Genomic DNA, 14,379 nt, shown 5'->3' on the forward strand with positions numbered 1-14,379 from the left:
TTGTTTTTTTTTTCAGTCACTGACCAGCTTTGCAGCAAATTGCACGTTATATGCTCATCTCTAATGGTTTGTGCCATTTCCGGCATTTGATTACCAGTATTCTCTAAGGCTAATTCACGAAGTACCACTTGCTGAAGAGACCATCTCATACATGCTTACTGCATTTAAGGCTAACTTGTAATGGTGCTGATTGATAACATTAACATTTTAGCCAGCTATGTGATTTTATAACTGTATCTTTATGAATTAGCGCAAGTGAGTTATTTAAATTAAAATTATATCTGAAGTGATAAAAGAACTTGGAAGCTCAATGCACATAGAATAAAAATAATTAAGATCCACTATCCTGATCTCACAAAGAACAATGAGCTGGAATGGCATTGTCATCTTTGTTACCTGATGAAGATGGAAGAGTGAAGCAGCCTGGCAGAAGATGAAAGTGTACTTGTCATTGCTGAAAGCACTGCATTTGCTCTTACTTTATATTAAAGTTCGCACAGTGACTTTTCAAGAGTCAACAAAAATCAAATTCCAGCAAAGCTGGCTCATCCCAAAGAATGATCTATTTCTATCTCAATTTTTTCTGCAACAACACCATTCAAAATTGTGGCAATCTCACTAAAGCAGTTACAATATTAAAAGTAATTCTAAAGATAGAATCTGTCCCATGAATTAACCATGGCTGTTGGAAATTTCACAAAACACATGCTCTAAGAACAGATATGGCTGTCAGTGACAATTATTGTGCATTATATTTCACACTCACCATAGATCTTTGGAGAAGAACTACTACTTTACCAATATTGAAAATCTCCAAACCCAAGAAGTCACAAGATTGTCACATGATGTACAAGAAAACATTTGCTGTGTCTTGACGATATCCTATACTCCTGTCATTTCAAGTCTACTTTATCCTTTAACGTGCCATGTAATAGATACAATAATGCCCCATAAAGAAGAGCACCAATTTTGATCAACACTTTCCAGCTACTTAACTCTTTATGTCTTCCATTGGTATTTCACGCACCCCTCATATAAACTCTTCTCCCTCCTGCCAGCTGGCAAAAGGCACCGAAGTATTCGGGCTCTCACGACCAGACAATGTAACAGTTTCTTCCCCCAAGCCATCAGACTCCTCAATAGCCAGAGCCTGGACTGACACCAACCTACTGCCCTCTACTGTGCATATTGTTTATTATTTATTGTAATGCATGCACTGTTTTGTGCACTTTATACAGTCCTAGGTAGGTCTGTAGTCTAGTGTAGTTTCACGTAGTTCAGTGCAGTTTTTGTAATAGTCATGTAGCACCATGATCCTGAAAAACGTTGTCTCATTTTTACTGTGTACTGTACCAGCAGTTATGGTCCAAATGACAATAAAAAGTGACTTGACTTGACTTCATTAAAATCTTTGACTTAATCCACATTTTCTCACCTGATGTTGTTTACAATACTTATTTTTGAAGAATTACAATGCACAGATGAGAAATAACTAATTGTAAGTTCTTTACTCCACATTTTACTGCTTCCAGTTTATATGTTCATTGTACAGATTAACAAAAACATGATTTTTTACCTCTTGGATTAATTACACTAATGTCAATTGAGTAGAAGTGCCAAATCTTGATCTGATACAGGACGCTTCTATTAATTTGATTACTAAGCAAGAGTGGCAAACCTGAATAAAGATTAACTAGACTGTTTCTTGTTTTCTTTCAATCAATGGTCATTTTTTTCATGCTAATCTGCACTTCTGTGCACAGGAAGGAATTTTACAAATCTCAGGTAGAATTTGCTATGGTTAGATGAGTTTCAGTTCGCTGTCTGTATATACTTGTCTGAATAAACAATGATTTTGGTATTTTAACCATTTAACAGCACAGAGTTCATTTGATTCATGTAAACATTTCACATTTTACACTATTTTTGACGTACATTTTATTCTGAAGTACAGGACCCATTCACTACAACAAATAAACAATTTTCTAACTATCTAACAAACTTAAGAGATGCCTTCTCCGTTCCATTTTCCCACACAATTTTTTACGCAGCTGTCCCATTGACAGTTTTATAGAGAAGGGCTTCTGTATAAATTACATTATAAAACATTTCTGTAACTATCATTACAGAGTTAGTAACATGTGAATAGGGTGAACAGACAAAACACAGAAATGTTTTTCACTACTGTGATTAAAAAAATATATAAATTCTGGTCTGCTTGCATTAGGATGCTGACTTTCGTAGTGATTCTCGTAGAAGTAGCTTTATCAAGTTCAAAACCACCTTGATGTTCTGAGGCCCAAATCCATGTGTGATTAAATTATATGGGTGTTCCTGCCACATAAAATTGTTCATGATTGAATCAAGATCTTCAATCACCTTTCTGCAGAAAATTTAAATTAAAAGTTAGTAAGCTTGTAAGTTTTTTATCACCCCTTTTGAGATACATCAATACAATAAATTTACAACAAAATCACTATTTCTCATATGAAAATACAGTGCCTAAAGTAAGTATTCAGTCCCCCACCCCCACACCTGGAAGTTTTCATGTTTTATTGTTTTACAACATTGAATATCAGTGGATTTAATTTGACTTTTTTTACACTGATCAACAGAAGAAGACACTTTTGTGTCAATGTGAAGAGAGATCTCTACAAAGTGATCTAATTACAAATATGTAAAACAAAATAATTGATTGCATAAGTATTCAATTTCACCCCCCCCCCCCTTAATCTGACACACCAAATCATTACTGGTGCAACCAATTGGTTTTAGAAGTCACATTATTAGTTAACTGGAGAACTGTTCTTGGAGACCTGTGTGCAGTCAAGGTGTTTTAATTGATTGTAATAAGAATACACAGGTAGCTGGAAGGTCCAACTGCTGGTGAGTCAACACCTTGGCAAAAACTACACCATGAAGACAAAAGAACACTTCAAGCACTTCCGCAAAAAAGTTATTGAAAAGCACGTCAGGAGATGGATATAAGAAAATTTCCAAGTCACTGAGTATCCCTTGGAGTACAGTTAAGTCAATCATCAAGAAATGGAAAGAATATGGCACACCTGTAAATCTGCCTAGAGCAGGCCATCAAGGGGAGTAGTGAGGGAGACCACCAAGAGACCTATGACAACTCTGGAGGAGTTACAAGTTTCAATGGCTGGAGAGCCTGTGCATAGAACAACAATTGCCCAAGTGCTTTACCAGTTGCAGCTTTATGGGAGAACGGCAAAGAGAAAGCCATTGTTGAAAAAAAGCACACATGAAATCTCAGCTAGACTTTGCCAGTACGCATGTGAGAGACTCTAAAGTCAGCTGGAAGAAGGTTCTATGGACTGATGAAATCAAAATTGAGCTTTCTGGCCATCAGACTAAATACTATGTTTAGAGTAAGTCAAACACGGCACATCATCAGAAACATACCATCCCTACCATGGAGCATATGGCCAGAGGTGATGGTCCGTGTGAGTACCAATAACACAGACAGCAGTAGGGACGATATCTTGCATAGGAACTTTAGGGAGACTGTTAGAAAGCTAAACAGCAGGATTTCCAGGTTGTAATCTTTGGATTACTACAAATGTCATGTGCTAGTGAGTTGAGAAATATGTGGAGAGTCAATTAGAGGAGAAAAAAAATACAGGATCTGGTTTTGGAATTGAGAAGGCCAGGTGACATACCCGATAGTGGGATACTGGGTGAAAATTTAGGGGCTCGAGACCACAATTCATTATGTTTTAAGATCGTTGTGAGTATGGATAAAATTGGATCTTGTGGTAATGTACTATATCGGGGGAGAGCAAGTTGTGACAGGACAAAACAGAAGCTAATGAAAGTTGACTGGAGACAGCTGCTGTTCGACAAAGCCACATCTAACACATGGTCGTATCAACACCAACCGATCAAAGTTTAAAGATAATAAAAGTTATTATCAAAGTACAAAGATATCAACATATACAACTCTGAGATTCATTTTCTTGTGGGCATACTCAACAAATCTATAGAATAGTAACTATACAAGATCAATGAAAGACCAGCCAACTAGGGTGTTCAACCTGAATGCAGAAGACAACAAACTGCAAATGCAAAACTAAAAAAATAAGCACTAAATATCGAGAACATAAAAGGAAGGAGTCCTTGAAAGTGGGTTCATTAATTGTGGGAACATTTAAAAGATGGGACAAGTGCAGTTGAGTGAAGTTATCTTCTTTTGTTCAAGAGCCTAATGGTTGAGGGGTAGTAACTGTTCTTGGACCAAGTAATCAAAGTTCAGGATCAACAAGTTCCAGTAAGGATCAAGGCAGAATGGTAAAGTAGGGGGAAACTTGGATGACTCAAGAGGTTGTAAATTTAATCAGGAAGTAAAAGAAAGCACAAACAGGTTTAGAAAGCTAAGATCAGACTGGGCCTTTGAACAATATAATGATAATAGGAAAGTGCTCAAGCAGGTGATTAGGAAGGCCAAAACGAGCTATGAAATATCCTTATCAAGCAACATCAAGGAGAATTCCAAGGCATTTTATGTTAAGATAAAGAGATTAACTAAAGAGATGGTAGGTCCACTCAAGGATAAAGGAGGGAATTTGTTCTTGACCCAGAGCAAGTGGCTGAGGTACTAAATGAGTATTTGGAGGATGGTAAAGGGAGAAAATGAGGCATGCCAATGTGCTAGCAATTTTTGAGGTTAAGGAAGAGGTAGTCCTAGGTCTCTGAACAGCATCAAGTTGGATAAATCCCAAGGGCCTAATAGGATATATCTCATTGTCCCTTTCTTCATATAATTATAAGCCAGTGAGCCTCATATCAGTGATAGTGGAACTATTGGATTTATGCACATTTGGTAAGGCATTATGTGCTTAGGGGCAGTCAACACAGCTTTGTGCAGGGTAGATCATGCCATACAAACAACCACGTTTTTCGAGGACATGACGAAGGAGCTTAATAAGGGTAAGGCATTGGACGTTATCTATGTAGACTTCAATAAGGCATTTATTAAGGTCTCTCGTGATAGGTTGATTCAATCACTTCCAATCCTGTCTGCATATCATATTTCTGCATTCACATATTTTGGTATGACATATCCAAACCACATTCTCTGGAATGTTTCTCTGGAAGATATCATTCCTTCTTAACACACAACTTAGTGCTCCTCATCTTTGGCAATTTCAATGCCATCTCAACAGACCAATGGCTCCTCATCTGATTTGACAGTTTTCATCTTCCCTCAAATCTTCTCTGCAGATAAACATTTCTGATACACATTTATTGCAGATATAATTTTATAAGAGCCCTTATTTCCAAGTTTCCAGTGCCAGAGATTCAGAAGGAAAAACCAGGATCAAAAGTAACAAATCACGAATAGCAAATTCCCATTCACAACGGCATTGTGAAAAGATCTGAAAAACATTCCAATAAAATGTCCTGCTAATGCTAATTAGAAAATATTGAGAAATGCAGGGAAACTAATTGGTCAACATTGTGTAAAATGATATCTTATCTTGTTATTACCACTGGCAGTCATTATAAGGTAAAGATTTCAAAATGTCAAAAGCATTCAGATATCAATGTTTCAGCAATTAGTTTTGTGAGATATCTGTTATTACGTTCTTTTTGATACATCGGTTAAAGTCCTAGTGCCTATACCACATTCACAATTCATGTGACATTATGTTATTTTGTTCATTTATGCATGCTACTTAACTTATTCTTTTTATGTCCCTGCTGTAAATTGTGATGTTATATTAGGAAAGTATTAGGATAAGGTCTCCAAATATACAATATAAGGGAAAGAAATAATCGACAACAGAAATATTTATCTTACATTTAAAATAACCAGGTATTTAGTCAAACAGACATCCTCATGAAAAAAGTTATTTTAATTGTCAAGGACTAATTGATTTAAATAATTATAATGCTCATAAAAACTAATTGGTTTAGAATATTCAATATTTCTTGCAATTGCCTTATGCAAGATGAAGGTAAAGGAAATAAATATGACAGAATATAAATATACTGATGCAAACTGTGCTTTAAAACTAAAACTTATGAAAAATGTAGTTCGAGTCTTGTTTTACTTTGGCATTATGTTTAGAAAAAAACTAAAAATAGTTACAGGCAGATAGAAACCAATTGCAAATAACTAATTTATGATGGAGAATGATTGAATCCATGCCTTCGTTAAAATTAATCCAAACTGAATGACATCAGTGTTTATTCTCAATGTATATATTAAAAATTAGGTGACAGATTAGTAAGATAAAGGCATACAGTGGCATGCAAAAGTTTGGACACCCCTGGTCAAAATTTCTGTTGCTGTGAATAGCTAAGCGAGTAAAAGATGAACTGATTTCCAAAAGGCATAAAGTTAAAGATGACACATTTCTTTAATATTTTAAGCAAGATTACTTTTTTATTTCCATCTTTTACAGTTTCAAAATAACAAAAAAGGAAAAGGGCCCAAAGCAACAGTTTGGGCACCCTGCATGGTCAATACTTAGTAACATCCCCCTTGGCAAATATCACAGCTTGTAAACACTTACTGTAGCCAACTAAGAGTCTTTCAATTCTTGTTTGGGGGATGTTCACCCATTCTTCCTTGCAAAAGGCTTCTAGTTCTGTGAGATTCTTGGGCCATCTTGTATACACTGCTCTTTTGAGGTCTATCCACAGATTATTGATGACGTTTAGGTCGGGGGAGTGTGAGAGCTATGGCAAAACCTTCAGCTTGCGCCTCTTGAGGTAGTCCATTGTGGATTTTGAGGTGTGTTTAGGATTATTATCCTGTTGTAGAGTCATCCTCCTTTCATCTTCAGCTTTTTTTTTACCGACAGTGTGATGTTTGCTTCCAGAATTTGCTGGTATTTAATTGAATTCATTCTTCCCTCTACCAGTGAAATGTTCCCCGTGCCACTGGCTGCAACACAAGTCCAAAGCATGATCAATCCATCCCTGTGCTTAACAGTTGAAGAGGTGTTCTTATCATGAAATTCCGCACCCTTTTTTCTCCAGACATACCTTTGCTCACTGCGGCCTAAAAGTTCTATTTTAACTTCATCAGTCCACAGGACTTGTTTCCAAAATGCATCAGGCTTGTTTAGATGTTCCTTTGCAAACTTCTGACGCTGAATTTTGTGGTGAGGATGCAGGGAAGGTTTCCTTCTGATGACTCTTCCATGAAGGTCATATTTGTGCAGGTGTCGCTGTACAGTAGAACAGTGCACCACCACTGCAGAGTCTGCTAAATCTTCCTGAAGGTCTTTTGCACTCAAACGGGGGTTTTGATTTCCCATTCTAGCAATCCTATGAGCAGTTCTCTCGGAAAGTTTTCTTGGTCTTCCAAACCTCAACTTGACCTCCACCGTTCCTGTTAACTGCCATTTCTTAATGACATTACCAACTGAGGAAACAGCTAGCTGAAAACGCTTTGCTATCTTCTTATAGCTTTCTCCTGCTTTGTAGGCATCATTTATTTTAATTTTCAGAGCGCTAGGCAGCTGTTTAAAGGAGCCCATGGCTGCTGATTGTTGGGACAAGGTTTGAGGAGTCAGGGTATTTATAAAGCTTTGAAATTTGCATCACCTGGCCTTTCCTAACGATGACTGCGAACAAGCCATAGCCCTAACCAGCTATTTAAGGTCTGAGACCTTGGTGAAAGTTATTTGAGAGCTCAAATCTCTTGGGGTGCCCAAACTTTTGCATGGTGCCCCTTTCCTTTTTTTCTCCACTCTAAAATTGTACAAAACAAAAATTATACACTCATCTGGCTTAAAATGTTGAAAAGAATGTTTCATCTTTAACTTTATGACTTTTGGAGATCAGTTCATCTTCTACTCACTTAACTATTCACAGTAACAGAAATTTTGACCAGGGTGCCCCAACTTTTGCATGCCACTGTATATCTGCAGAATACAACATTTTATTTAAAAAAAAGCTATGAATGCTCAGTAAGGGAGAAACAGTATTTTTTTTTCCATTTTGAATACCCAACATGTTGGCATTAGGGAATAGGGTCAGATGATAAGATTAAAGGTTAAATGTTCTTCACTCACCCCCATACGTATTAGTTTTATTTTTCAACTTCCCACACAAGCCATCTTTAAAAACAGTGAAGGGAAGATTGCAAATATTGTGATACAAGTCTCAAGTTTGTCTTAGATTTTCTCTGGTATTGCAGTACTGGTCACTCCTGCAAAGGCCCAAACAAAAGCTACCATTCAGACACAACTGAACAAATCCCATCTTATTTAATGTGAGTGGCTGTTCTTTCCCAGTCAAACTACCTATGAAATAATCCCAATATTGTTAGGGATGATATTGAAACATATAGTATACTGATGCTCTGTTGATTAGACAGATCACCATCTGTCATCCCAAGATCCTGTTTCTTTAAATATGGCCCATGATAAGTTGACTGCAAGATGCCAGTACCTTGTATTTTGCAGGGCCATTTGCAGTGTGAAGTACATCTCAATGAAGTCAGTTACTCAGATGTACTCAGAGAGAGCCTGGACTACCAGCACAGCCTCACCCTTAACTCACTACCTGTCAAAGGTGTCATGCTTGAATATGTTTGACATTGATATTGACAATGTTTAAGAGTTGGGACCTGACATAAAATAAATACAAAAATAAAGCAATAGAAACACATTTAAATTAACTAGAAATAACTCCTTTTTTCATAAAGCCAATTTCTCACATTCATATGATTGGGGCTGTTGTACTCGAGGCAGTTTAGCAACAGATTTACAGACTTGGCTTCTGGAAGGTTACACTGCTGTATTGGACTCCATTAAGAACAACAGAGAGGCAGACTATGTCAGTGGTTACAAGGTGAAAGATGCCAAGATAAACTCAGATATTTGCTGGAAACATGGAGAAACGTGGGCAAATCTGAGCCTTATAGTGGTACCTTTGATTTGGAAGATTTAACACATGATTTCTGAAAGTGATGTTAATATTTTCCTTCTCTGCACTCTATTTGAATATTCATTATTATTGTTTTAATGTGGGTAAGAATCCAGTTAATAAAATCAATGCCCAATAGACGGAATCCAGAAAATTAAAGACAATCTAAAAATGATGAAAATGTTTTGCTTTAAACATTTTCTAGGTATTGGAGAGGATTTCATTTTTGGGCAGAACATTTCAATTGGAATCCGCTATGTAGAAGCTGATGGCAAGTTTTGCAGGACGTAACTCAAAGTTTAGCTTAATACTTAGAAGTTCTGATGTCCTTATTTATAATCTTAGCATCACATTTGCTCCATCCCATAATCCTTACTTAATTGTTTGAATACTGATGATAATTTCTCCTCCAAAATACCACATATATTAAGTATTCAAATTTTTTTTCATTCCAAAACCTTGTACAATGAATTCTGAGAAATCAAAATCCTATGAAAATTAAATTTAACAGAAAAAGGAATGATGAAAACTGTGATGAAGAAAACTGCTGTGGAACATATTCTAAATAAAATTGAGCAAAAAGCCCAACAAGTAGCTACAAGGGGCAGAAATACAAATTTTATGACGGTAAACCCACATAGAACATGATTTACCTAAATTATAAATCAAACAACTACTAGTTCAATTCTACATCTTTAAAGTTTGTACGATCTCCTATAATAGTTTTCGAAATACTGAATAATCAAGGGTATAAATCTTATGGTTAACTTTACACAACCTATCAGATAAGCAATTTCTTCCTTTAAGATGTCATATGTAATAAAACAGATCTTTAGAACATTTCAATCATTGCATTTAATTCCATTTTTCATGCCTGGATTTATGCCATGACTTCAACTGGTGTGACAAAATTGTCCAGAATTTGGACACTATGGAGCAGCAATTAATGGAAACATTTAAGATGGAAGTCTCTTGTCAGAACGGAAGAAGGGATTAGAAAATTCTACTCTTTGCCACTTCTATTACAAGGGAATTAACTACTGTACATCTTTTAAAACTTACCTTCTTAAGGAATACAAATGTCAGTTAAGCTTGGGATTCAAACTCAGGTCCTCCGGATGGTTCCAACATATAATTCTTATTAGCTAATTAACTTCAGTTGCTCTCAATTAAATAGAGATTACCCACTTGCCTTGCTGCATATATTTCTGATGCTGCAGCTTTTTCTGCCATCATGCTGGCACATTCATCAACAGGAAAGTAGCCAAGGTTCAGCTGATGAAAGTTTTCTGTCAGTGTTTTTGCCTCTCCCTCACAGAGTCGAGTAAAAGATGTATGAAGGGTTCGGTCATAACCGGTTACAGGAAGATCCAGAAGTTGGCGGATATCAAAGCGGTTATCCCTTCTTAACCTCAGATAGCTTTTAATGACTGTTTTGGACATTTTTTCAGGGGGAATAATGCGCCTTCTAATTTCTCCCTTAGTCACAGGATATTTAACTTTCCTCTTTTTATCATCCGCTGAGGGGAGCAAAGCAGGCACATGGGCAACAACAATTTGTTCTGAAACATAAAGAAAGCATTATTATAGATTTACTATTATTACAAGAATTTGATGCATCTTGTACCATGACAATAGAAAGGGTGCAATGAAAATAGCAACATTGTCAATTTTTACCAATATTATGTTTTTGTTACACACACAAATTGCTGGAGGAACTCAGCAGGTCAGGCAGCATCTATAGAGAGATATAAATAGCCGATGTTTCGAGACCTTTCATTGGGACCCCATGAGTTCCTCCAGCATTTTGTACGTCTTACTCTGAATTTCCAGCATCTGCAGAATTTCTTTCATCTACGCTTTTGTTTCTCCTTCACCATTTCATAGTTGAGACTTTGGAGAAAGTATTTCAGGCCCTCTATTTAGGGTAAATATTAACAATGAGTGGATAGTCATTCAATGAGCTTTATGCTTATCATCTCTTTTAGAAAATTATCAATGCATTATTGTAATGAGTGATGTAAGAACCAAGAGAGTTTTCTTATGGTTTGAACATACTGTTTGTACCGGTTACTTGAAAACAAACCAAAGCCGCTGAGGGACTAAGTCAAGGTACTTGAAAACGTATTACGTGCTTCCAAATAATGAATATCCAAATCAAAAAAGGTATATTCGATCCCTTATTATGAAATCAGCAAAGGTGAACGACCTTGTAGCAATTTTAAAACTAAATTAGCTATGTAGTGGTCTAATAGTAATAATAGTGTAACTACATGTTCTAATAGCATTCCAATTAGAGATCAAGTTAGCGAAATAACGAATTATAGGCCTGTCCAGACACCTGGTCTTGGTCTTGATGCACACCTGCCACACAAATCCTCTTCCGTCTGGAAAGATTTGGATGACTCTTCCCACATTTCATGAGTTTTGAGGCGCTGTGTCATCAAGTGTAAGCACAATGTCTCCCAGGAGGAAATTAAGTTTTACATCTGACCATTTCTTACATTCCCATAACTGTAGGAAACACTCTTTGCCTCACCATTTTCAAAACAAGTTTCGCAAGTACTGGACCTGCTTCCATCTACAATGAGCATAAACCTCTTCCTCTTGAACCCTCCTGGTGGTAAGGATGGTGAGGTCTTCAGAAGCAACAGCTGGTTGGGAATTAGTGCTTCCAAATCATTGGGATCAAAGGATGCATCAGTAATTGGACAACCATTGATAATAGCCTCTACTTCACAAAGGACTGTATGGAAACCATCTTTGTCAAGATTCTGTACGTTCGTGGTGGAATTGAGGACCTTTTGCACATACTTGATCAATCTCTCACATGTTCTCCAAGGTACGAACCAGCCAGGGAGTTAAAAATCCACTTAATTCCTTTTTGAAGATAAAAAATCACTGAATCATGAATGATTCCACTTCTCAATGGCTTCTCGCAACTCACATTCAGCTCCAACTAAGTTTGTTGCATTATCAGAGTGCAGTTCACGAACCTGTCCTCCTCGTGCTATAAAGCGTTGAAGTGCATTAGCAAAGGAATCTATGTTTAAAGAAAGTGCCACTTCAATGTGAACAGTTTGTGTAGCCATACATATAAATATGACCCCATACCTCCTCACTGTACTCTTTCTGATGTTCACCTCAAAGGGTCCAAAGTAGTCCACTCCTACACATGTAAACGGAGGTTTATCTGATGAGACCCTATCCAGAGGCAGACCTGCCACGTGCTGGCATCCTGGAGCTGCATGCAACTGTTGACAAACAACCTTCATAGACAGGATTCTTTTTATGGCTCTACTAGCACACTAGAAATCCAGTATTTTTAATGCAACCTGGATGACGTGGTTTTGGATGACATGTGGTTTTGGCTACCATGTCCCACTTGATGTACATGCCTCAGAATGAAGTCTGAGACATAAAAGATCCTTTGCCAGTTTAACAGGATGTTTAGACTCTTCAGGTACAGCTGCACTACTAAGCCATTCACCAACTCTCAAGACACCATCCTCAAGTACTGAATTGACCTTGAAATATGGCTGTTGCTTCTCATACGTTCTCCCCTTTGAAAACTTGGCAAAACTCAGTGATCTCCACTTTAGCCTTTCTGAGCTCCTCCACTCAGACAATCTCAACTGATCTGAACTTTGGCATTCTCAATCTTTCTCTCCAAAGAATACTCTTGTTGTTCTTCATCCAAGTCTGACAGAGCAAGGGTGATGTTCACTTGCTTCCTCTTCCTACAAAGAAACAAGAGAAGGTTCCTTACTCGATGAATCTAGGCCACTGCCTTCTTCAAGTGGGTCCAAGATGAGAAGTGTCCACCTCCTTTTCAATCTGCATGGAATTCATTGCAACTCTCCCCTTGACCTCTGGATTATGTAGCAGAAGTTCACACAACAATTGGGATTCACAGGCCATTGCTTTTAGTCTGAAGAAGATACCGAGGCCTGACACTTATTTCTCATTCTTCAGGAGTGCTTTCACCTTCAACTCTCTCAATGCCACATCTGCCAGTTTGCTTAAAATAGTCATAGTCATACCTCATTGATCCCCGGGGAAATTGGTTTTAGTTACAGTTGCACCATAAATAATTAAATAGTAATAAAACCATAAATAGCTAAATAGTAATATGTAAATGTTTACATATGTCCATTGAGATGTTTATGAGACCTTAAGAATTTCTGAAACTACGTTTGCAACGAAGGTTGGAACCTGGAAGTTTCATTCTTGCAACACACACAAAATGCTGGAGGAACTCAACAGGGCAAGCAACACTTATGGAAAAGAGTAAATAAGTCAACGTTTTGGGCCAAGACCCTTCATCAGGACTCATTCTTGGTACACTTCAGCACACAAGCACTATCAGTCCAAAACATTGAGTCCTGAAGCTACATGTACAACTTCTTCCTTCACAATGTGTCCATACAGCTTGCCATCGTAGCAGCGATGAGCTCCATATGAGGAATGGAAACTGACTTCAACGGAACAACTCTAAATTTTCCCATGATAAAAGCACCATGCACCTGACAGGGCTAGTTGTGCAACAATCAATAGGTCACTGCTCCTTAGCCATCTTTGCTTGCATCTGTGAAGTGGTGTAACTGTGCAGTAGTAACTTCTCCAAAATACAGGGGTTTCGAACATCTAACAACCTTGGGGTCTTCCAGCCAGCTTGTCCACGTGACCAACAGATGTTGATACAGTGTCATCCCAGCCAAATCCTTTTTTATATGGATCTTGTAGGATATTCTTAGCAGATAACACCATTGGACTTAAAGATTCCTAGAGGATCATAGATGGAAATAGCTGTGGAGAGGATCCCCCTTCTCGTGAGTGGTCTATCTTGGATCGTGATCTTAAACTTGAAAGTATCAGCCTGAATGCACCATTGAACAACCAGTACTCTCCCCACTGAAGGTAAATCTTGATCCAAAACCAAATCCTTCATGTCTTTTGCTGATCCAATTTGTGAGTCAAAAGCCACCTCTAGCACAAATGGATACAAGGTTATGAATGAGAGAGACCACTTCTTGCTCAGAGGACACTGACATAAGGCTGTCATCAACATAGAAGCAATACAAAACCTTATCCACCGTCTCACAGCTGAACTATTCTTCATTGTCTTCTGCGCATTTCCTAACAGTGAAGTTGGCAGAGTTTGTTCAAGTTGTACCAAAGAGATGTAGCACGATTCTAAAGTCCAACATATCTTGGCTAAGAGGTCATTATCAAGCCACCAAGAAACCTCAGCAGATCTGCATCTTCCGCTAGTACTTTAACCTGATTAAACACTGATTTTTTTCTCAATCTGTTTATGACTAAAATCAGTAAGCACGTAAGATCTGGTCCCTGTAAAAGCTGAGCATTAAGTGATATTCCCTGAACAATTGCTCCACAGTCAACCCGAAGTTTACCATTTCTGGGGTGATAAACACCACAATGAAAAATATGCTAGACTTTCCCATCACAGTC

General features: G+C 37.6%; 1 protein-coding gene across 7 annotated transcripts in view; it reads right to left on the reverse strand.

Moving 5' to 3' along the window:
* Positions 1 to 1,923: 1,923 nt before the first annotated feature.
* Positions 1,924 to 14,379, reverse strand: part of LOC140206331 (uncharacterized) — a 72,520-nt gene continuing 60,064 nt past the window's right edge. For all 7 annotated transcript variants that reach the window (XM_072274678.1, XM_072274677.1, XM_072274676.1 and 4 more), the window contains 2 exons: positions 10,097 to 10,466; positions 1,924 to 2,383 (listed from right to left, as the gene is read on the reverse strand). In XM_072274678.1, coding sequence (XP_072130779.1) covers positions 2,224 to 2,383; positions 10,097 to 10,466 — 530 coding nt within the window. In that variant the 3' untranslated portion in view covers positions 1,924 to 2,223. The remainder of the gene's footprint in view (positions 2,384 to 10,096; positions 10,467 to 14,379) is intronic.

Source organism: Mobula birostris, chromosome 12, assembly GCF_030028105.1.
Source record: "Mobula birostris isolate sMobBir1 chromosome 12, sMobBir1.hap1, whole genome shotgun sequence".
In the NCBI taxonomy this organism is placed as follows: Eukaryota; Metazoa; Chordata; class Chondrichthyes; order Myliobatiformes; family Myliobatidae; genus Mobula; species Mobula birostris.